The 22,139-nt window shown below is 33.6% G+C and overlaps 1 protein-coding gene across 8 annotated transcripts in view; it reads left to right on the forward strand.

The window, feature by feature from the left end:
- Positions 1-22,139, forward strand: part of DYNC1I2 (dynein cytoplasmic 1 intermediate chain 2) — a 50,544-nt gene that overhangs the window by 17,850 nt on the left and 10,555 nt on the right. For 4 of the 8 annotated variants that reach the window (XM_033423572.2, XM_033423573.2, XM_033423570.2 and 1 more), the window contains 10 exons: positions 2,034-2,093; positions 4,242-4,357; positions 14,203-14,298; positions 14,525-14,687; positions 14,802-14,901; positions 15,393-15,518; positions 16,414-16,560; positions 16,923-17,036; positions 17,366-17,499; positions 18,390-18,534. In XM_033423572.2, the coding sequence (XP_033279463.1) occupies positions 2,034-2,093; positions 4,242-4,357; positions 14,203-14,298; positions 14,525-14,687; positions 14,802-14,901; positions 15,393-15,518; positions 16,414-16,560; positions 16,923-17,036; positions 17,366-17,499; positions 18,390-18,534 (1,201 nt within the window). Of the gene's footprint in view, positions 1-2,033; positions 2,094-4,241; positions 4,358-14,202; positions 14,299-14,524; positions 14,688-14,801; positions 14,902-15,392; positions 15,519-16,413; positions 16,561-16,922; positions 17,037-17,365; positions 17,500-18,389; positions 18,535-19,172; positions 19,269-22,139 lie in introns of those variants that run through there. The other 4 variants (XM_012532134.3, XM_004267299.3, XM_033423575.2 and 1 more) reach the window with 2 other exon arrangements.

The raw sequence follows: 22,139 nt of genomic DNA on the forward strand, positions 1-22,139 counted from the left end.
TCCATTAAATCATCTCCAGATTCCATAATAGATAATTAATATTGTTGATTAATTGGTGCTATTGGCAGTGAAACAATAGCATTTTAAAATATGTGGCTTTTAAAAAGAATGCTGGAGTCTGAGAACGAACAGAATGAACTTCCATTGAGCAGGCATGATGATAAAGAATAAACAGGAAAATGCATGAAGATGTGTGAGGTGTATGAACCTATACACTTACATTAGCTGGCCAAGACAGTCTAAGATTACTACACTTAGGGAGTAGGAAAAAACATGTTAGACATTACCAAGTATGATATCAAAACATCTGAATCACTCTTTCTAAATGCCAAAAATTTCTGTTGGGCCTGGTGGTAATTTATGAATAAATATATGAGGCCATAAAAATGATATTTCTCTAACTTTGCAGATTGGGAAGTTGCATTTCATTAAGATTTTATTTAGTTCACTTTCTCAGTCACTTCTGTTATCGCTAAAATTTAGGTGACAGTTATTCAAATGAGTAATCCATGCCTCTTGTTCCTTTTCTCCATTCTTGATCTGTTTATCTCTTAGGCTTTTGATTATATGTCTCAGGATTATATTGAAATTTTACTTTATATGTCTGCAGATGCCTTTAATAAATATAATCCCATATGTTGTGCCATGTGTTTTCAGTACTGGTTCTATTTTGAGGTAGAGTTTTACTTGATTTTAGACTAAAATGACATCCTCAACAAGGAGCTGTATGTCATTGGTAACAGCTAGAGCTCTTAGAGAATGTAAAGGCTATGTACAGAACATTCCTTGAAGAGCATCTCATAAAACCCCGTCTGGTTTAACAAACCCTAAGTTTGTTTCTGTTTAATGCTTAGTATAAAGTAAATCTTCACTGTGGCCTCTTCCTTCTTTGTGTACACACAATACCATTTAAATCCCAAGATCTTTCTTTATATTTTTAAAATGAAGTATTTCTTTAGTTCAGTTCATCTGATTGCTTTTACTGATAAATTATAGAGGCAAGTATAGAAATCATTTCTTGTATTTAAATATTATAGCAGTTTTAGTTGTATATTGTCATTTGTTATATATGTGAAAAACAAATATATTTGACAAAGATGATAGCACCGAATGTACTGTGCTTAACTTTTCAATAGGGACTATGAGCATCTTACAGTACTGTACATAATTATCTTATTATCGCTAACCTTTCAAGAGTGCCAATGTCATAAAGCAGCTTTTATTCTAGTAATAACTAAATTTTCCTTAAATCTTTTGGAAAAGATCCCACGTAAGTTGTTTACCCAATAGGCAAGGCTAAAATACAACCGAATATTTATTTAGGATTGATATTCTCCATAAGTTTAGTTAGTTTAGGTAAATCCTTTGAACATAAAATATTTTTCCTGGGGGAAAAACAATCTACTTTTTCCTAGAGACAGAAGTCTTTAGCTGCTTTCTAAAGCAGATGACATGTAAGCCCAAGGCAGTGCTTAACCCATAAATTACATAAGGGTCACATTTTGGAAACTTTAGCTATTTTGTATCCCAGTGGAATAGTCTTTGGTTTTCTTACCGAAAGGCTTATGTGTTGACTCATTTCCTTTACCAATATGACAATTTCCTGCACACATTTAATGCTTTGGGCAAGATTATAATATGTTAACTAAGATGTTTTTACTAATGTTTTTTTCATTAGGAAACTTAAAATTTCAACTTTTTTTTTATAGCTTAGCTTGTTATCATCCAAAAATAATGTGTTATTTGGGATGTTGGATGTTTTGGCTGTTCTTAGCCATTACTATGCAATATTAGTTTCCCAAAATCTGAAAATACTGTCTTTTAACTATTCTAGGTTGTATGTTTGCATCTTTAACCATATTATGCTTATTGCATGCACTAGAGCATTGAGTGATACCTGGTGTTTTTTTGTACTAACCAGAACATGTGGGTTTTAACTGTGAACCGTACTTTAGCTATTCGTAGAATGTATTTGCTTGACTAACTTATGGCCTTTTTTGCTAATGCTTCATGGTTGTCCTACAACCGTTTAGGACGCTGCATTGGGATACAGATCCATCAGTTCTTCAGCTTCACTCAGATTCCGATTTGGGGTATTGAATAGATTTATTACCTTCCCTCTTTTATAATTAATTTAATTCTTTGTGAAATTGTCCTAATTTTATTTTGCTTAAATTTCTAATATTCAGGTAATAGTTTGAAGAGCGATATTTTATTGTGACACCTCATTTATCCTCTATCATTTGTGAAAGACATATTTTATGTATCTGATTTTAGAGGTACCCTAAGTCTACCCATTTAAATGTCCAAATTACTTTTATTATTTCTATATTTTTTATGTAAGTTTTTCTACAATGTATTACAAACTTCCCATACTTTTTCTAATAAATATGCTATATGTAATTGAACCTTTTCTAGGTTACTCAACATGAATATTAATTTATTTTTCTATATTAAAATTCCCTGATGATTTCTAAGGTTTTGAGAGGAACAGAGCTGTTGGTTTCTACACCGTGGCTCCAGATTGCTATTGATTTACTCATTAATTCATTTATTCATTCGTTTATTTATTCTAGTCTCCAATGCAAACTATAAATGTTTGCTACTGCCATTGTGCCTGACTCAGATAGCTCTTTTCCCTTGATATTTTGCAGCTTCTAAAACATATGACCAACACCTTTAGGAATTATGTCTAAAGTTAAGAGTTAATAAGCCTTGAATTAGGCCATATAAGAAAAGTATATGAGCTTCTTGTACATTAGCTGGTAGGCCTCTCTCGGCTGCCCTGAGGCTTCCCCACCCCCCAGTTGCTTGCTTGTTCTCAGTAAAAGTGGCTTTGGATAACTGAGGTATTACCTCCCTAAATCTATCCCTAAATCTTAGAATATTTTGTTTGTTTGTTCTAGTATTGTGATTTTTACCTATTAAACCCTATATGTACTCAAGTTAGTAACTTGTTCCTAATGTTGGCTTGACTGTTTTTTATCAGATATGTGAGTGACTTACTTTTCATATGGTTTACATCTTAAATATCAATATAAAGTTTCTTATTTCAGATTTTGTTCTTAGAATACTAGATTACTTCAAATGTACTTAAAATTTCCCATTTAATTCTTTGATTATGCTTTTTTTTTTTTTTCTTTAAGGCTAGATATTCCCAAGGTAGAAAACACATTAAAATTTTCTTATGGCCCACATTTGGGACCTTAGAGAAAATTAATTCTTTAAATGTACTAATTTTATTAAACTTTTTTGTACAGGATTTTGAAAAGGATGTTTATATAAGAAAAAAGTTTAGTTTATATTACCAATGTTATATTACCAATGATATATATATATATGTGTGTGTATATATATATTTCAGATATCCTCCTTTATATTCTGGAAGTTCCACCACTGTTTTTACTAGATATTCTTTTAAGACAGATTCATCATTGAGAACTTTGGGAGTTTGGAAGCATGCTATATTTGGTTTAGAATTTAGACATCTACTATAATAGCCACAAGTCTCTTCTTCTGTTTGTCAGAAAAGAATGTATTCCCCCCTATTTAAAACAGAAGTGGCTTTAGTAATTTCATGATATTCAGAAGATATGTGGCTTTAGTTTAGGTCTAACATGTTTGCACAATAGTTTGTCCGTATGTGAATCAAGGACCATGTTGACCGTGCAGAGATTAGAGATTTAAAGTTTAAATATTTTATTTTAAAATCTAAATTGACTGTATGATTCTCAATTTCTGCAGAATATAAGTAGAAAAAATGGTTTTCAACAGAAACTTCTTTCTAACTCTTAAAGCTGAAGTCTTCTGATGGTGAAGGGAACTAAATGTGGTCTGAGTGAGATCCACATATTTGACTCTTGAAAAAATGTCCAGAATCATATCCCTGCTAAAAACAGTTCTCATAACCAACCTTATTCAGCAGTCTGCTCTGAAATTCCTCTCCTCTTACTCTGTTATTACCCACACATTTGTTCTAAGAAACTAAATTATTTGCCTTTTTAAAGTGAAAAATAAACACCTTGAATGATTCGGAAATATCTTTTGTTTTTGCTACCTTCTAATTCTTTTGTTAAAATAAAGCCAATTGTTCATTTAAAATTTCTTGAATAAAACAGGGATTTAAATTACACTTTTGGATATATAGTGTTTAATTATTACTTTTATAAAATAATATTATTTGATGTAGTTAAAATGTATCATTTGTAATATTTAAAAACATTTGTGTTCACTTTATTTAGACGAGGACCTATTAAACTCGGAATGGCTAAAATTACACAAGTTGACTTTCCTCCTCGTGAAATCGTCACATATACGAAGGAAACTCAGACTCCAGTTATGGCTCAACCCAAAGAAGGTGAATATCTGTCCTTAATATGATTGTCATTAAGCCGCCATATTAAACAAGTGGATTCTTTCCATTTTTTTTTGTTTGTTCTTCCTTTTTTATTTTTTGGCATATTTCCTTAGGGGAATATTATAAAAGTAATGCTTTGGATTTCTGTATTTATGTATTTGTTCTTTAGAGTTTTAAAACTTTTTCTTTTAAGAGTTAACAGAAATATAAGCTGTATGTATGTTTTTAATTTTGTTGACGTAAATGTAAATATTTCCATTTTCATATTGTCGCTGCTGTGTGCTGCTTTAGAAGCAGCAAAACTTAAGCATGTTCTATTTCTGTGTCATGAACATAATTAATCCCAAAATGAGAGTATCAATATATCCCATAGCAAATGAAATCATGTAAATTATTCAATATTTTCTGTGGAGTATACTGTATTCTGATATACTGTCATTGTTAATCCATATTAATGAACAAATCTAGACCTAATTCATAAACTTCCTCTTTTATGATCTAAGGGCTCTACTGTGTTGATTATACAGCAGTTTTTAATCTCTGTGAAACAGCCCCAGGATAACATTTTTATCCAAGAGTTTTTTTGTTTTGACCATGTGAATGTTCATCTCTATGGATACATTTTTTCCATTCCTGCTGCTCTGTGGTTTGGTAAGATAGCTTTCACAGGTGCAAACTCCTCCTTTTACCAGAAAAAAAAAAAACCCTGATGGTTTTGAGACATAAGCCACTTAAAAAAAAGAAGACATGGGGCTTCCCTGGTGGCGCAGTGGTTGAGAGTCCGCCTGCCGATGCAGGGGGCACGGGTTCGTGCCCCAGTCCGGGAAGATCCCACATGCCGCAGAGCGGCTGGGCCCGTGAGCCATGGCTGCTGAGCCTGCGAGTCCGGAGCCTGTGCTCTGCAATGGGAGAGGCCACAACAGTGAGAGGCCCGCGTACCACAAAAAAAAAAAAAAAAGAAGACAGGAAAGATAAAGTGTTGAGCTACCAGTATGGAAAAAACTAATACTGTAGGATTCTATAATTTCCAGAAAATATTATTTTATTAACTAGTATATTCAAGTGTTATAGTTTCTGTCTTTTGGGAGCTACATTGTTAGATATGTTAACTCAGAAAGTGAGTAAAATAGCCAAAATGAGGGTATAGTGACTCATTTAAAAAATAAATTAGGCTTTTTTTCCTTCTAATAATAATTTGGAGATTTAGCTTTACTTTGAGATGCTTTTTGGATTGTTTGAAATGTAAAGCATTCTGAAGCTATTTTGGGTAATACCTATTATAATATACCTATAATTAGTTTAAGTGAAGACTTCCATTTAAAAAATTTTTTTCTTTTTTTTTTAATAATTGTAGTAGTGTATCATAGAGAATTTAGAGAAGACAGAAAGGGTAGGAAGTGTCTGTTATACCACTATGTAGTAGCCAGTTTCTAGTCTGTTTTCCATGATATATTTTTTCAAAAATTATATATGTATACATAAACACACACAAACATACGTATATACACACATATGGTTTTATATCCTACTTGAAATTTGCATTTTTAATTGCTTATTTTTGACATGCATATAAATTTTAAAGTGTGAATGTGTGACAATGTCTTTGAACTAATTTGAATGTATAGCTACATAGTATATGCCTGGCAGTTTTCAAAAAAATTTTTTTTCCCATTTTTATTTTTCAAGTAATTGGAAAATTTAAAAGATTGTGATTTGTAAAGTAAGCTGATGACCCGGAAGTTCAAGATAAACTATTTTTTTTTTTTTTTTTTTGCGGTCCGCGGGCCTCTCACTGTTGTGGCCTCTCCAGTTGTGGAGCACAGGCTCCAGATGCGCAGGCTCAGTGGCCATGGCTCACGGGCCCAGCCGCTCCGCAGCATGTGGGATCTTCCCAGACCGGGGCACGAACCCATGTCCCCTGCATCAGCAGGCGGACTCTCAACCACTGCGCCACCAGGGAAGCCCAAGATAAACTATTTTTTTCACTTTGAAATTATTTAGGGCAAGGCTTTTAGTGTTATCGAACTTCAGCTTCTTTGCCAAATTTTGCATGAGTATAGGGATTGTTTCTTCTTCATTGCTGTAATGCCTGGTTTGAATAGTGTATGGCATGTAGTGAGTACAAACTCAGTAAATATTTGGTGAAGGAATTAATTGCTTTTACCTACTCAGGAGAATGATTTACTTACTTGGGATTTTTTTTTTTTTTTTCATGACTTTACTCTGGAAGTAACTGCTGGGAAAATAGGTTATTTTCAAGTGTTAATGCTACAACATAATTATTGATGAAATTGGGTGAAAAGGCACTTAGTCTCAGTTCTTGGTTTTAACATGAACATATCATGTTCTAATCATTATTTGCTCTTAGATCCATATATGAAACATACATTCTCCTTTATAGCCTTCTTGAATTCCATGATGACATAGTATATAGATATAAACGTGTGCTGTTATTTTATGTTTTATGTATCCCTCTGAATGCTATGAACAAAATTGGACCTTTTAGCATGTTTCAAATATATTATCTTAGCTACTTGTTTTAACGGTTCTTCAAACCTCATGTTCAAATTGATGACTGAAAATTTTAACAGCAAAGTGTGTCTACTACATATCAGGTATAGTGTAAGGCACTTTACATTACCTCTAGTCCTCTTACCAAAACCTTGAGAGTTAAAGAGTTAAATATCGGTTCTGTTTACATATGAAGAAGCTGAAGCTGAAAGAGATAGTTTATCAAGGGTCACATAGCTAGTAGCTAAGATTCTAAACCAAGTCTGACTGATTCCAAGGTGTGCTTTCTCTCATGCTGCCACTGAAGCAGCACTTTCATGCTTTTATGATAGTCACCTATGGTAAGAAATTCAATTTATATTACAATCTAGTACAAACATAGATACAGATGTGTACAGCTGTCCCTTGAATTTCACAAGTTCACTTTACACCACATTGGGAGGTGGTGTCCACTAGAGCAGAGAGCTCCTTCCCTGGGAACTACACACAGCATCTCGGCAGAAAGCTGCCATAGCTTTGAACTGTGTCTCTGAGCATCTGTGCTGTATTTTGTGCATCCGTTAACAGGATGTGTCTAAAGTAATTACTTCTTCAATTTACACCACTTCAGCTTAAGAAAGAAAGGTTTCATAGGATTGCTCTACTTTCGAATAGTGGGGGAAACTTGTAACTGATACAAAAGTTTTATGAAATAACACCTTTTCTGCTTTTGCTATATTTCATTTTTTTCAGTGTTGACCATAATACACTAAATTTATTGGCTTAGACCTGTAGTTTGAAAATTACTTCATTAAAAGATAGCATGGCTTAGTTAACTTATTTATCGATAAATTTGCATCAGGATAATATTTTATAGTGATTGGCTAAGAGTAATTAATAAACAGCTTTGATCTTTTATGGTGTTAAATAGAATTTTTCTTATCCTCACTGATAGAAGGTGAAAGTGGCAAGATGGGTGAACTGAGCCCAGTTTCTAATGGGTATGTCTGTATTAGCACCACTATCTTTAAAATTTTCCTGTGTGAACTAGACTTAGATGTTAGTTTTATAAAGGTCCACGTTTATTCATTTGCAACAAGAATTCATGGATTCTGCAAGTTTATTGAGTATATGCTATATACTCGATTATTTCTTTGTTTTTTTTAGTTTCAGATTGAGGTATGTATGTGAAGGAGAATGCGAAATGTACCCCAATACCATGGAGCCATCCTTAGCCTTTGGAACTATTTATAAAAATGAATCATTTCCTCTCTATATAATTACAATTATTTTCATGTCCAGGGCTCTTACATTGTTTCTTTTCCTAATTTGTAGAGGTTCTAGAAAGAGGGAAAGAAAAAAAAACCTGAACTTAAGGTTTTATAATGAAAACACTTTGTGCATAACTGTACTTCTGCTTATCCATTGGTTTAATACAGTGCCTCTCAAACTTAGCCTGGTTGGCTCACGTTTAAGAATTATGTAACAAATTCCAAAACTCACCATGAGACAAAATTGCTGAAATCACAGTTTGAGTGTAACAGACAGTAAATTGAACTTGGGTAGGCAGTATAATTAGTGCAGAAGTAACGTGAGTTACCAAATTGAAGATAAAAATTGGTTTTAGGCTTAACTCTTTTTTTTCATTTTTTAAAAATGGCTGAATCTATTCTTTTAAAAAGCAATTTTTATTCTTCTTTTTTTCCTTTTTCCCTATTCTAGCCATCTTCTTTCAAGTTTACTCTGTAAGTTGGTAGTACCATTTCTGAACTGAGGTACTTTGCTGTCTTAAAGCACCTACTGTGAATGAAATTGACAAGGAACATGTGACCTCAGTCAATTTTGTTCTCGGCAGGTAAAAGAACTTCTCATGGCAGGAGTGTGGTGCCCACAGATACACTCCTGGAAAAGTTACTTTCTTCCCTTTTAAAAGTTTTTAACTCTTTTGAAAATGGCGTTATTTTTTTCTTATTCACCTTGTCAGTATGGATTTTTTTGTTGTTGTAATTTTTAGACACAGATTTTTAAAGAGGAAGAAATTCCAAAGTTTAATCAGCTTGTTTACACCTGAGGAAACTGAGACCCCAGGAAGTTCATTGATGACCCTGTGGTCACAATATAAGAGAATATCAGACTACAGCCAGAACCTGGTTTTTGATTTCCAGTGAAGTGCTATGTTTCACATATCATTCCACTTTCTTATCTTTGTGGAGTTTTGTAATTATTTTTGGTGTTGATTTAGTAGTCAGATATTCTTCCTCAGGTACGTGTTGATCAGCATTTATAATGTGTAGAAAAATGTTATATGTAAAATAGCTCTTAATTTTTTTATTGCATGATCTTAACATCTGGAATCCACACTTCCCAAGTAGACTAAATCTGTGGGCCTTCTGGTTTAATAGTACCCTTGTCTAAAATGGATTTTTAAAAAAAATCCTGGAATAAATAACACATGTAATAAATTAGTTTTAACCCTCAGAGAATCTGTGAGAATATAAAAATAATTGAAAATTGAAGCATTTATTCGTAACCTTGACTGAAAGACTTTAATCAGCATATCTGAAATTGTGGCCTCAGAAAAATGTAATATTTATGAGATCGTAGATAACAGGATCTGTGTTAATGATGCCAGTACTGCCTAAATAAAATCTGAATTTTACATAAAAAGAGACAATGTAGAGAGACAAATTCTGTGTTAAAGTAAATGTTATGTATGATTAAAGTATTACTCCCTTTTTATCTTCCAAATTAGCATTAGATCTATATTCAAAATATTTCCCAATTAAAATTTTCCCTTGTTGAAGATCTAAATTATTAAGGAAATCCAAGTGACCTTGCATCTGATTCTGGGTGTTTAAAAAAATAAAAGGAATGAATTCCATTGATACATTCATGAAGTTTTGTCCTAATATAAGATTTTCTTAATATTGATTTTAAAGAGTAAGGTATAAGAAGATGAAATTATGGACAAATGGATCGAAATGAAGTGATTCAAAAGGATGTTGATCCAGAAAAGAAAGGGTTATTTTCAAAATATTAAAGGAAAATCATTCATATCTAACATGTATTTTTCAACTTATGATTGAAGCATTTCCCTCTAATATTCTCATTTTGTTTGTGAAGTTATTAGTTGAATTTTTGTAAATTATGTTTTTATATGCAACACATTTCCTGAGTTTTGGAACTCAGTGGCAACTTCCTTTGTATCATGAGAAATCAGACTACTCTGTAAATTAGAAATTCTTCATAAGATATTAAACTATCTTAAAATACAGTACACCAGTATGATGAAACTAGTTAATAAATTTATAGACAACAAATGTATTTCCTAAATGACATTAATGCCCCGATGATGATATTTATTTTTGACCTCATACTGAGCATTAATTGTGAGAAGTGATAGAAAGAGTATCAGTGTTTAGTGAGGATTTTCTAGGATCTTTCATATTACCTGTTAAATATGTTGTAATATTTTAAAATAATTCAAAGCATGCGTTGTGGCTTATTCTTAGATGTCTCTTAAATGTAGCGTGACATACAGATGAGAAAACTTGCTCTGAAGACTCCTTCCTTCAGCTTAACAAAAGCCACCCATTTCACAGATGATTTAACTTTGATTAACCTACTCCACTGTAACAGATTATTCCAACAACTGGAATTTCATTCTTTGGTGTTATTTCTAGGTGCAGCTTAATTTACAAAACTGCTTTTCTTTCCATCTCACCAAAATACATCACAATTTTGATGTTAACTCAGTAAAAATTCAATGGTTCATTAAACCTAGTCTTAGCATTCATTGACAAGAGATTTGTCATTTTAAAAGTAACTGCTACTTTTATGCATTCTTTACTGCTCAGTTTATAACCTTAGATTCCCTGTCAGAGAAAGCATGGAGTTAACCACTTAGCATATTGCAATGAATATTCATCAATAAATTGATGTGACATGGCAGTCCCATTTTTCAGTCTTCCTGCATTGTTGCAGTCTTTTTTAGTTTTAAATATAGATAATCATGTAATAGGGACTAGCCTAGAAAATCTTTAGAATTGTAATACTATATTTTTGGTCTAATAATATAGTATTATTAACATAATACTATATGTTAATGGTTTTTTAGTAGATAATTGTATTAGTTTTTAATAAGAGAAGTGTATTTGTTTCAGAGGAACAGTCTCTAATCTGATGTTACTGATGTTAGGCATTTTTTGCCAAATATTTGGTATATATAGATAATCAGCTTTATAATAAAAATACTGTTTTGTACTTTTAAAGAACAGATCATTTTTGTAATGTTCCTGGAATTTTTATTTAGCTTAGTCATTTTTATGAAGCTTGGGTTTATCATAGTTTTTAATCAGTTTTTAATTCATCTAAAAAGAGAGCTATGTACATTCATTCTAAAATAGAATCCTGAAAACAAGTATTTAAATAGATTATTACTCATTCAAACACAACTAAAGTAATCTATATGGGCAAGTTAGCATGGCAAATGCCATAAAGTAGGCAGATACAGATCACTGTTTACCATACTTCATCTACATTTTAAATTTTAAAAGGAAAAGAGTGTCTATAAGCACGATCTTTTCTGTTAAATATATAGATTATGAGGTCACTTAGCACTGAAGTACCGACCATATGCATTATGACAGGAATTTGACACCTGTCATTGGAAATGGTACTTAGAAACCGTATAATGCAACAAAGTTGAGGGAGGGAAATACGATGTGGATAGGAGGCTGTAATTTATAATTCACAGTGCTTAAGAATGACTTGTCCAGGGCGACTCAGATTCCCTATCTTTGATTTTAGGATTTACATACAGTGAACCCTACTAGTCGACAAAATTGATTAAGATAACTGACAGTATTAGCAGAAAATACATATTTTCAGACTTAATTTTTTTATAGATAATTTATAAATTTATTTATTTTTGGCTGTGTTGGGTCTTCGTTGCTGCACGCGGGCTTCCTCTTGTTGCGGTGAGCGGGGCTACTTTTCGTTGCGGTGCATGGGCTTCTCATTGCGGTGGCTTCTCTTGCTGCGGAGTATGGGCTGTAGGCGCACGGGCTCAGTAGTTGTGGTTCATGGGCTTAGTTGCTCCACGGCATGTGGGATCTTCCTGGACCAGGGCTCGAACCCGTGTCCCCTGCCTTGGCAGGTGGATTCTTAACCACTGCACCATCAGGGAAGTCCCCAGACTTAATTTTTAATTGAAGTAAATACCCTGTTATTCTAAAAGTCAACTTAAGTACAATTAAATTATTTTATTACATTACACTGGCGAGTGACTTTATGGTATAATTTCATTGTAATGTTGGAGCAGTACAGTATAGAAGAATTGTTACCAGTTACACTGTTTTCAGATTAATAATCCGTTGTATATGAGAATTCGTCTAAAAAGTACTGTCTTTCTGTTTTTCTATGTGATTATTTTGCCCAAAAAAAAGCTTTCATTTTTTTAAGTAGCACAAAAGCTGTAATTGGCATGCTTTGTAAGGAAGTGTCAGTGTGCAAGAGAGTGGCGATCACTAAGAATTCTTTTACGTGTTCTTTCCCCTTTGCACCACCGCCTCCTCAGCGGGGTCACTGAGATCACTAGCTTTTCTTGAAATGGCCATTTTCACTGGCAGGTGCATTATACCCTGTATTTTCAGATTGTTTTTCCATTCTGAATGTTTGGCAGGTTGATTGCTCTGGCTGCATTGACGGAGAAAGGGCTGACAAATGCGGTTGGGCTGGCTGAAAAGACAGTGATTACTGTTTTCCTTTGTGGCTGATTGAGGCCCTTGAAAGGAAAAATTTTAACCTTCACCATTTGGTTCAAAAGTATGAGCATATATTGAAATCATTCGTGCCATTTATCCTAGTTCTGTAAACTTGTCAGAACGTAAAAATCGCTCAATTTCAAGTAATGTAGGATTGGCATACGTCATTATCATTTTGATTAAGTTGGAGGTTGTATCATTGTGTGCAGTATACAGTGTCATTTAAAGCTTTCTTTCCTACAGGTACAGTTACATTTTTATTGCTTATACTATAGAGTTAGAAAGATTTTCATAGCTCTCCAAACCTAACACTATGTGTGTGGTTTGGCAGCTGGTGTGGCCTACAAGCTGCATTTTGTTTGCAGGGTAAAGGCTTATCTGTAGGCCTCCTGGAGTGTGGGTAATTGCACAGGCTCGCCATTGGGGAGAGACAGGATTGGAAGCAGTCAAGCGGAAGAATGTTATGCCATCCCATTGCCACCTTGTAGCAGAAAGACACAATCCCAGCAGTGCCATCTGGTTGTTGCTATCTAGTCAGCTGGCCTGGCTGCTGGGACCATGACTTGGCAGCTGGTTCCCATCCTTGACTATTCTTTTGTGTATGTCGTATGTATGCGTGTTTTAGATAATTTTGAACATAGGTCGGGGAAATGACTATAACTAACAAGTAAAGTCCCCTTACTGAATGGGCTCTTATTACTTGAGATGCGCTTTGCTGCAGACGCCTGCTGCCATTCCCTCATAGACAAATGACACATCTGTTTAGGCAATAAAAATAAGCATTTGCTTAATAAAAATCCATCTCAGTATGTAGTGAAAGAGAAGGTAGGCAGAGTTGTATGTTCTAGAACATTTTAAAATAAGTAATTTAAAGTTATTTCCTGGTTTGGGGGTATAAGGGGAGATTTAATAATTTTTAAAAGTCTTATAAACATTGTATATTATCTCAATATGTATTTTTATTCAAGTTAAGAAAACATTATGTTAAGTGCTTATTGCCACATCATGTAACAGTAGATAATGAGACTTGCATTTAAAATGACAGAATAGAAAATGTGGTCTCATAGCTATTATCTTTAAAATCTGCCTCTCAAATAGCAACCTGAGAGTTAATGTAAGCCGTCTTTATGCCATATGAAGACCCATTAGACACTGATGGTTTCAGATCACAAGTAAGCAGCCAGCTCTGTAGGCTATTTTAGACATTTGATTTTCTTCACTTTACAGCATTAATGTGTCAGCATGCTACATAAAACTATGTAGGAGTTGCATGTTGTTCTGTCTGGAATGATAAATGCTTGCAAGCTTTTAGAGATTTCCATGAGGGACTCATCCTAGTTGCTTATATATCTTATTTCAGTTTATGTTGCTACAGAATTTGATATGACTATTGCTGAGTTACCACATAGGTATGTATAAAAACCAAGAAGTTCCACTTAATTCTTTTTTTAAAATTGTATTGATAAAACTTATATTATTTGTACTCTTTTGCTTTTATCTAAAGAGTTGTGATACTTTCTGAAATAATTACTTCAAGAGTTAGCAGTTATTTTCATGAAAATAATTTTTGTGTTATTCTGTTTTTTTCAGATGAAGAGGAAGAAGATGACGTAGTGACTCCTAAACCACCTATTGAACCTGAGGAAGAGAAAACTTTAAAGAAAGATGAAGAAAGTGATAGTAAAGGTATCTTAAAGAATTCAACTTAAAAAAAATAATTTAAAAAATTTTGTTGATTCCTGTTAAGACTGCTTTTATTATTTATATATTAAAGTAGAATAAAATGCTTTAAATCAAAGAGGTGAATCTGCTTGGAAAAAAATGAGTGACATTCATTGACGCAAATTGTGATAGTGAGGTGACATGATTTGAGTGGCATAAATCCGACTTCAGAAAAACGTTTGTCTCACAGCCCCCCCGCACGAGCTGACTGAAGAAGAAAAGCAGCAAATCTTGCACTCTGAGGAATTTTTAAGTTTCTTCGACCATTCTACAAGAATTGTAGAAAGAGCTCTTTCTGAGCAGATTAACATCTTCTTTGACTACAGTGGAAGAGATTTGGAAGACAAAGAAGGGTAATATTTAATTGCTAAAATTATGGGTTCAGCAATGTTAAATTACTTTAAGATTAAGAGTGGGAAGTTATAACACAGTTGTTGGGTTTTTTTTTTTTTCGTCTTTTTCTGTAGAGAGATTCAAGCAGGTGCTAAACTGTCATTAAATCGACAATTTTTTGACGAACGTTGGTCAAAGCATCGGGTTGTTAGTTGTTTGGATTGGTCATCTCAGGTAAATTATAACATAATTGGTTGCTATTGACTCATTTTTTAATTCCAGTAAGCAGGTAGTTTTAATTGTGGAAACTTTGTGTAATTAAATCAATGTATATTATTGAAAATTACAATGGATGATGGTTCTAAGGTTATGGTTGTCTTATGTACTTAGGAAGAAAGGATTGGAAACACTATATTTAAAAATCAAGAGTTTATTTATGCCACAGCCCAGTTTTACTAATTTTAATTGCTCACCAAATCTCCTTTGGATAGAATTGCAACACATATTTTAATAAAATATTTTAACATTAAAACATTTAAAATAACTAAACTAATTTAAAGTTTTACTAATGTTCCAGCAAGCATAACTCTAGAGATATATTTCTTGGTGAAGTGTTAGGAATTTGTATTTTCAGAATAATTTAATAATAACAGTTGAGTAACTAGGAATGTAAAACAGTTCTCATTATGCATAGCGTTTTTTTCCCACTTGATTCTTGCGAGCAGTATCCAGAGTTACTTGTGGCTTCCTATAATAACAACGAAGATGCTCCTCATGAGCCTGATGGTGTGGCCCTTGTATGGAATATGAAATACAAAAAAACTACTCCAGAGTATGTGTTTCACTGCCAGGTAAGATGGTCTTTTAGCAGTCTTTCCCAAGTTTAAGAATTCACTAATGAATTTAGACAAGTGCCTTTCTTCTTTTCTTGTCAACATAATGATTTCATTGGATTGGCATTTACTAAACCACCCCATATTTGCAAACAGATGTTAACGAAAAACTGAAGACTTCTCAGTTCAACATGATCTGCGTTTTCTAGCTTTTCTGACATCTCTTATGTTTAATCACACCTAAAGTCCTTTGCAGTTGTGATTTTCTGTTATTGTGATTGATTGTATAAAAGGAATCTTCTATAAAATGTCTTTTCTACAGGGAGTTTCTCAGGAACTTATTTGCTGAATATACAATTAGATGGTTGGCCCACTGAATTACTTATACATGGCCTGAGGAGTTGGAACTAGATAGTTTTAAGTAGAAACATATGTTTGAAGTAGGAAACAGATGCAGATTTTTAAAGTGGATTTAGTGGGAGGTTAGAATTTGCAAACCTTTCTGGTTGCATAAGTTATAATCTTTTAATAATATCATAATTCTGCAAAAACACTTAACTGAATCAAAACTAGCATATACTCTGTTGTCAGATTACTGTCAGAAGCTAAAGTAGAGCCAGTTATCTTCTGATTTAATGATGTAATCAAATTAAATAATTTTTGCTTTCTTCGATAAATTTCTTAAACATTTCTGTAAACAATCATTACATTTGACTTTTAAGCAAAACTATTCTAAAGCTGTATCTTATGTTCTAAAGCAAAATGAAATTTTAAAGTATATTTATTTACTGGTTTTTTATAATCTCTGATAGTTTACAATAAAGGGGAAAATGTTTTGGATATAGATTTATTTTTATAACTTGTCATGCTTCTTCCATTTGAACCTTAAATATAAAAATCTTGCTATTTGCAGTCAGCCGTTATGTCTGCTACATTTGCAAAATTTCATCCAAATCTGGTTGTTGGTGGTACATATTCAGGCCAGATTGTGCTGTGGGATAACCGTAGCAATAAAAGAACTCCAGTGCAAAGAACTCCACTGTCAGCTGCAGCACACACAGTAAGTAAAGGGGTTATTTCCATTAGATTTCTGTGTTCTTTCACCATTAAATACTTAGTAGTGTCCATCAGAGTAGTCTCAAAATGTGTTTCCTTTGATGTGTGAATTTCTCATCATTTAGCAACCAAAACTGAAGGCTTTTTTTTTTCTTTGTATTTTTGGAAATCTATTTTATTAGAAACTTATCTCTCTTCTGAGATAATGTTTTGCTAATCTACGAAATAGCATCGAATTTCACATTAAAAATGCCATCAAGATATGAGACTGGATATGAAACAGAATACCTGTGATTATACAGTAAAAATTATTTCATTTTTTTTTGGTAAAATAATCCCAGAAAACTTTAATATCTCTTTTTTTAGCATCCTGTATATTGTGTAAATGTTGTTGGGACACAGAACGCTCACAATCTGATTAGTATCTCTACTGATGGAAAAATTTGTTCATGGAGTCTGGACATGCTTTCCCATCCACAGGTAGGTTAAACTTGGAAAGCTCTGAAATTTTGAGGCAAATATTGGTTTTTTTTTGGTTTTTTTTTTGGTATTTTTTTAAGTCTATGTAAACCCTAGCTTATGTTTTTCATAAATGTTTTATAATAGTATTATAGTAATAGTTTATAAATCTAAACATGTATAAATGTAATTTGTGGTGTATATACTTCATTTTCAAACCTGCTTCATTTAATCAAACTAAATTTATATAAGTATAGTAAAATAATCGTTTACAAACTAATTAAGACTAGAAAATTTTCTTTAAAAAATTATAAGTTTACAAAATAATTTACTCAATTTTTTCTGTGTAGGATAGCATGGAATTGGTTCATAAACAGTCAAAGGCAGTCGCTGTGACATCTATGTCCTTCCCTGTTGGAGATGTCAACAACTTCGTTGTTGGGAGTGAAGAAGGTTCTGTGTACACAGCATGCCGCCATGGCAGGTAAATCTAAACTGGAATTTACAATTATTTAAAATTCTCTCTTGAATAATCGTATTAAAACAAATTGCTTCTTATTCAAGTAGAAATCTGTCCTAGAGCCACTCGTTATTTGTGACAAATTATTTAAATTCAGGTATATAAAATTAAAACTTAAATACTTTTTTAAAATAAAAGGTGATTTTGGATCATGATGTGTTCTGGATTTTGAGGGTTGTGGTGTGTTGTGATTTTTGTACATGTGGACATGCTTACAAAAGTTAGTGGTAGGAAGTAGCATTCAGCAATTACAAATACAAAATGCACATGCCACATACTGACCTTTAAAGTTGTAAATAAGATTTTCAGCTGTTTTTCCATCTTGATTTATTTGGACTTTGAGCCTTAGTTCAGTCCTCCTGATAATCGCACAGTAATGTCACATACACGTTTTAAATTGACTAGTATTTCTCCTGCTGTTCAACCTGTTTTGAAATTGTCTAGCTGTACCTTATCAATTGCTTCCTTTAAAAAAAAAATTGAGGGTCCAGATTTCATCTCAAGTACAAATCACCTTCACTTCAAAGCTTTTGATTTAAAAGTAGCCCAGATTCTCTCTCTTACATGTAGCATTCATTTGTCTCTATCCCACCACCTCAGAACCTCAGATATTGGACTTTTGATTTCTGTCATCTATAGCATGATGTTTATGGTTCCAAAATGTACTTAACCACTTTAGTAGCCTTATCAAATCTGGATAGGTAACACTCAACATAATTATTCTTATGTGTTACGAGCACAGAGTTAAGTTTGTTGAAATTATGTCAAAGTGTAATAAATAAACCCATGATAAAATATATTTATAAGTGCTCTACTTACAAGAGATTTCCCTATTTTCACTCTTAATGAAACAGCAAAGCTGGAATCAGTGAGATGTTCGAGGGACATCAAGGACCAATTACTGGCATTCATTGTCATGCAGCTGTTGGAGCAGTGGACTTCTCACATCTTTTTGTCACTTCATCATTTGACTGGACAGTAAAACTTTGGACAACTAAGGTATCTAAAAACAGATGTCTAGTCAAGTACTCAGGTTTCTGACACAAGGTGGTGCTCTATTACTACATGGGAAAGACAAAAAGCCTCCTAATAGCTTACAATGATTTACTGATAGATCAAACCTAATAAGTTACACAGAACATGAGTGAACAACTAGATGTTGAAGTTTTCTTAAAAGTATGCTGACAAGTGTGGTAATCCCACACATGACCCAAGACCAATCTTCCCACCACTTCAGGCTTTTCAAGCACAGAACTGCTTACCCTGAACTGAGTTGGAGGAAAAGCCGCTGAGGATCTCACATGGCACTCACGTAGCTGCCCTATAGCCCAACACAAAAGCTGTGCATTTGCTCTTTGAAGAGCTTTTAGAGGCTGTTCAGAACTGCATTGGCTCACAGAGCTGATGGAAACCGGAGAAAAGATAGATAAAACCTGAGGTGTATAGTAAGTCTTATACAGTGAGACTATACATCATAAACTGGAATCATTAAGAAAGTATTGTGTAAATACTTCTGTGTAAATATATATGATTCATATATATTTTTGTTTTCTGCAATACATAATTTAAATAGTTTGTTTGGGTTTTAATAAGCTTTGAAAAACCATTTATGTTATAAAGTGCTTCCGATCCTACAGCAATTCCAGATAGATGTGACATTGCCATGCCTCATTGAAAGTCTCAAGGCAAATCCAGGTAGGGAACATTTCTTCCTGTGATAGGCCTTGTAGTTTCATTTGAGTCCATTTAAAAATTAAAGTGCCTTGACTTTTCTGTCTGGCTTTTCTGCAGTATTCCATTGCTGCTGGCAAAGCTGCATACTTGAAATATCAGATTCTATTTAAATTAAGTTAAATTTTAAGCTGTGTTTTTTCATGTTTCTGTCTGCCTTATCCTAACTTTATTTGATTCTTCAATTTCTTTGAGAAAACCTAGTGGTCTTAAGAGATATTCTTCACTATTACAGTGGAACTCATTTATTTATCAAATGCTGGCCTCAGAAATCAGGGATGAACTCACTATTCACTCTTGTCCTTTCTTGATGCTTTCTTAGTGAGTTAGAAAACTTTCTCTTAAAATTGAACGTTTTCAGGTTTGGGATTAATTAGCAGGCATAAAAATAGCATTTAAGTCTAATGAAGGAAAACATATTAAATAGTGCTTAACACAGTGTCTAGCATGATAGGCACTTAACAGTATTCATTCAGTTCCTCCTTTTCCTCTTCATGGAGATCAGACGCTTGGTTTGAATGCATATACTGTCAATCATCTGTTTTCTTTCCTGGATTGTTCTTGAATTTTTTTTTTTTTTTGAATGAGATTTATACAGTGGCAAAAGGTAGAGGTAGAAGATTCTCACAATCACCAGCAAAGAAACGCATAATCCAGCTAGTAAAACCAAAGCAAGATGCAGAATTGGAAAGATGAAGCCAACTCTCTCTCTCTAGGCTGTAGGCAGCTACGTAAGTGGCTAGATTTCTGGTTATGCCTTCACCTGAGTAGTCCTTTATATAGAGACACAGGAAATGTTACATCTTTCTTAGATTGTTGGCCAGCTTCCTTTTTCAGTAATTGAAAAGAATCTTTTATCTATTTGTAGATTTATTATTTTTAATATCTCAGGGCTTCAGTTTGCCATCCTTCTTTTATCTTTAAATTTGAGGCTTCCATTCTTACATATATTACCAAATAGGACTGGAAAATGAAGACTTCATCTTGCCTAAGCAAGAACAGAACTTATATTTATGATAGCAGACTGATTGATGCTTGCTTTTGTGGTACTACACAGCTGGTTGATTGGTGGTTGATATTTTTTGTTCCTGTATTTTGCTGTATTTCAACATAGAACTGCCTACTGAATAAGAATGACAGCCAGGCATATCTCTTTCTTTGCTAATTGAGCTAGGCATTGCTTCCTTATGTGAGCTTCATATAGAAAACTCATTTATTCATTCAACTGTGTTACATGGCTCTCCACTCCCCGCCCCCACCATGCATACATACCTCTCCAATGTTAGTGGCCAAAGGATAGGACAACACAGAACAGGTACTTGCTATAGAATAGCAAGTACCCTGTAGAACTTTATCAGAAGAATTACCTTTTATTCTGACTTCACACAAATAGTTCTACTCTATGAAGGGTGGAGCAGCAACAGTCTGCTGAGTATTTTTTTTATTTGGCCATATTATGGCTCCCAAGGTCATTGTTTTGATCTTGGATTTATACTTCATAGTCAGTTGTGTTGCTGGTATTCATTTTTTCCCTGAAAACTTGGTAGAGCCTCTGTGCTCTCCAACACAATGATAATGAATAATGGGCAAGGTTTTAAAATAATCTCTTCTTAAAGACATTGTTCCAGTTCCATTTTAAGCTTTTTACACCAGTATCTTCACATTCATGAATTTTACAGACTTTAAATGTTTTTCTTTGCCTTTACTTTTTAAGTGTTTTCTGACTCTAGGAATTGAGCCCCCATAAACTGGGAGAACGAATCGTTAGATATTGCTGTGTCTTTGTATCCTTTAAGATCTGTCTCTGCCCCAATAGCGAAACAAGATTCTTTCTTTTTCTCCTTTTCCATAAGTCCTCTAAAAAATCCCTAGAAATCTCAATTTGTTACTGCCTCAAATTTAGTTTCAAGTAATCTACTTCTGTCATCTGCTTCTAATTTTTGCAGAGTCAGGAATTTTAATGTAGTGACAGAGTTCTGGATCATCAAATTGTTTACTTTTTTGAACTCAGTTATTTTTAGTAAAGAAGATGAAGATCGTTTTCCACATTTTGGTGAAGGTTAATTTAAACCAGCCAGGACATTGCTTCTAATATATTTGAAGGGCACTGTTAACTTTTTAAAATACCAAATTTGAAAATTCACAGCAGAAACACTTTGGAAGTCCTGAAAAATGGTAGCAAGAATATGTGAGGAGTAGAAGCTTCTTGAAGGTAACTTGAGGATTCCATAAGCACTTGATTAGGGATAGACCTGATAAATGAGCTTAATATTCCGACCACATTTAACCATACTTGTTACAGATTACTCTCAAAATATAGTAATTATTTATTTGGAGGGCAAAATGTTTTAATGTATGCACAATATATTCCAGATTCAACACTTACTTGAAAAACTTTAACCTTTTTAACTCTTAGAAAATACCATAGTAACTTGTTGGCCAGTGTCCAACCTGTCCTTTGCATAGTCAGAAACTCAATTTTGTCAGTCTACTAGACTTGATTAGCTACGGAGTGCTGACTAGAACTCACAGGCTTCTAAGACACTGATGCATTGGAGAAGGTCAATTTATTAATTTACAATGAGAAACAACTGCCAGAAGGCCTAAATACTCATGCTCGCCTGACCAGCTCATTGTTCCCCTGTAGACAACCCACACGGGAAGCCAAATTATAATCAGAAGTTTGCTTGGTTAGCAAGGAGTTGGAACAAAAGAAGATTTCTGATTTGAATGTGTAGTGGCATCAAGCAAAGACAGCGTGATTCATTCATCTTCACATAGAGATAACCCTGCCATGGGTGGTAATCCTCAGGATCCATTGACTGAGATGCTGCCTCCTGAGCAGTGCTTGAATTGGGCACTGTCTTCATTTT

The sequence above is a fragment of the Orcinus orca genome, chromosome 7 (assembly GCF_937001465.1).
Source record: "Orcinus orca chromosome 7, mOrcOrc1.1, whole genome shotgun sequence".
Taxonomy (NCBI): domain Eukaryota; kingdom Metazoa; phylum Chordata; class Mammalia; order Artiodactyla; family Delphinidae; genus Orcinus; species Orcinus orca.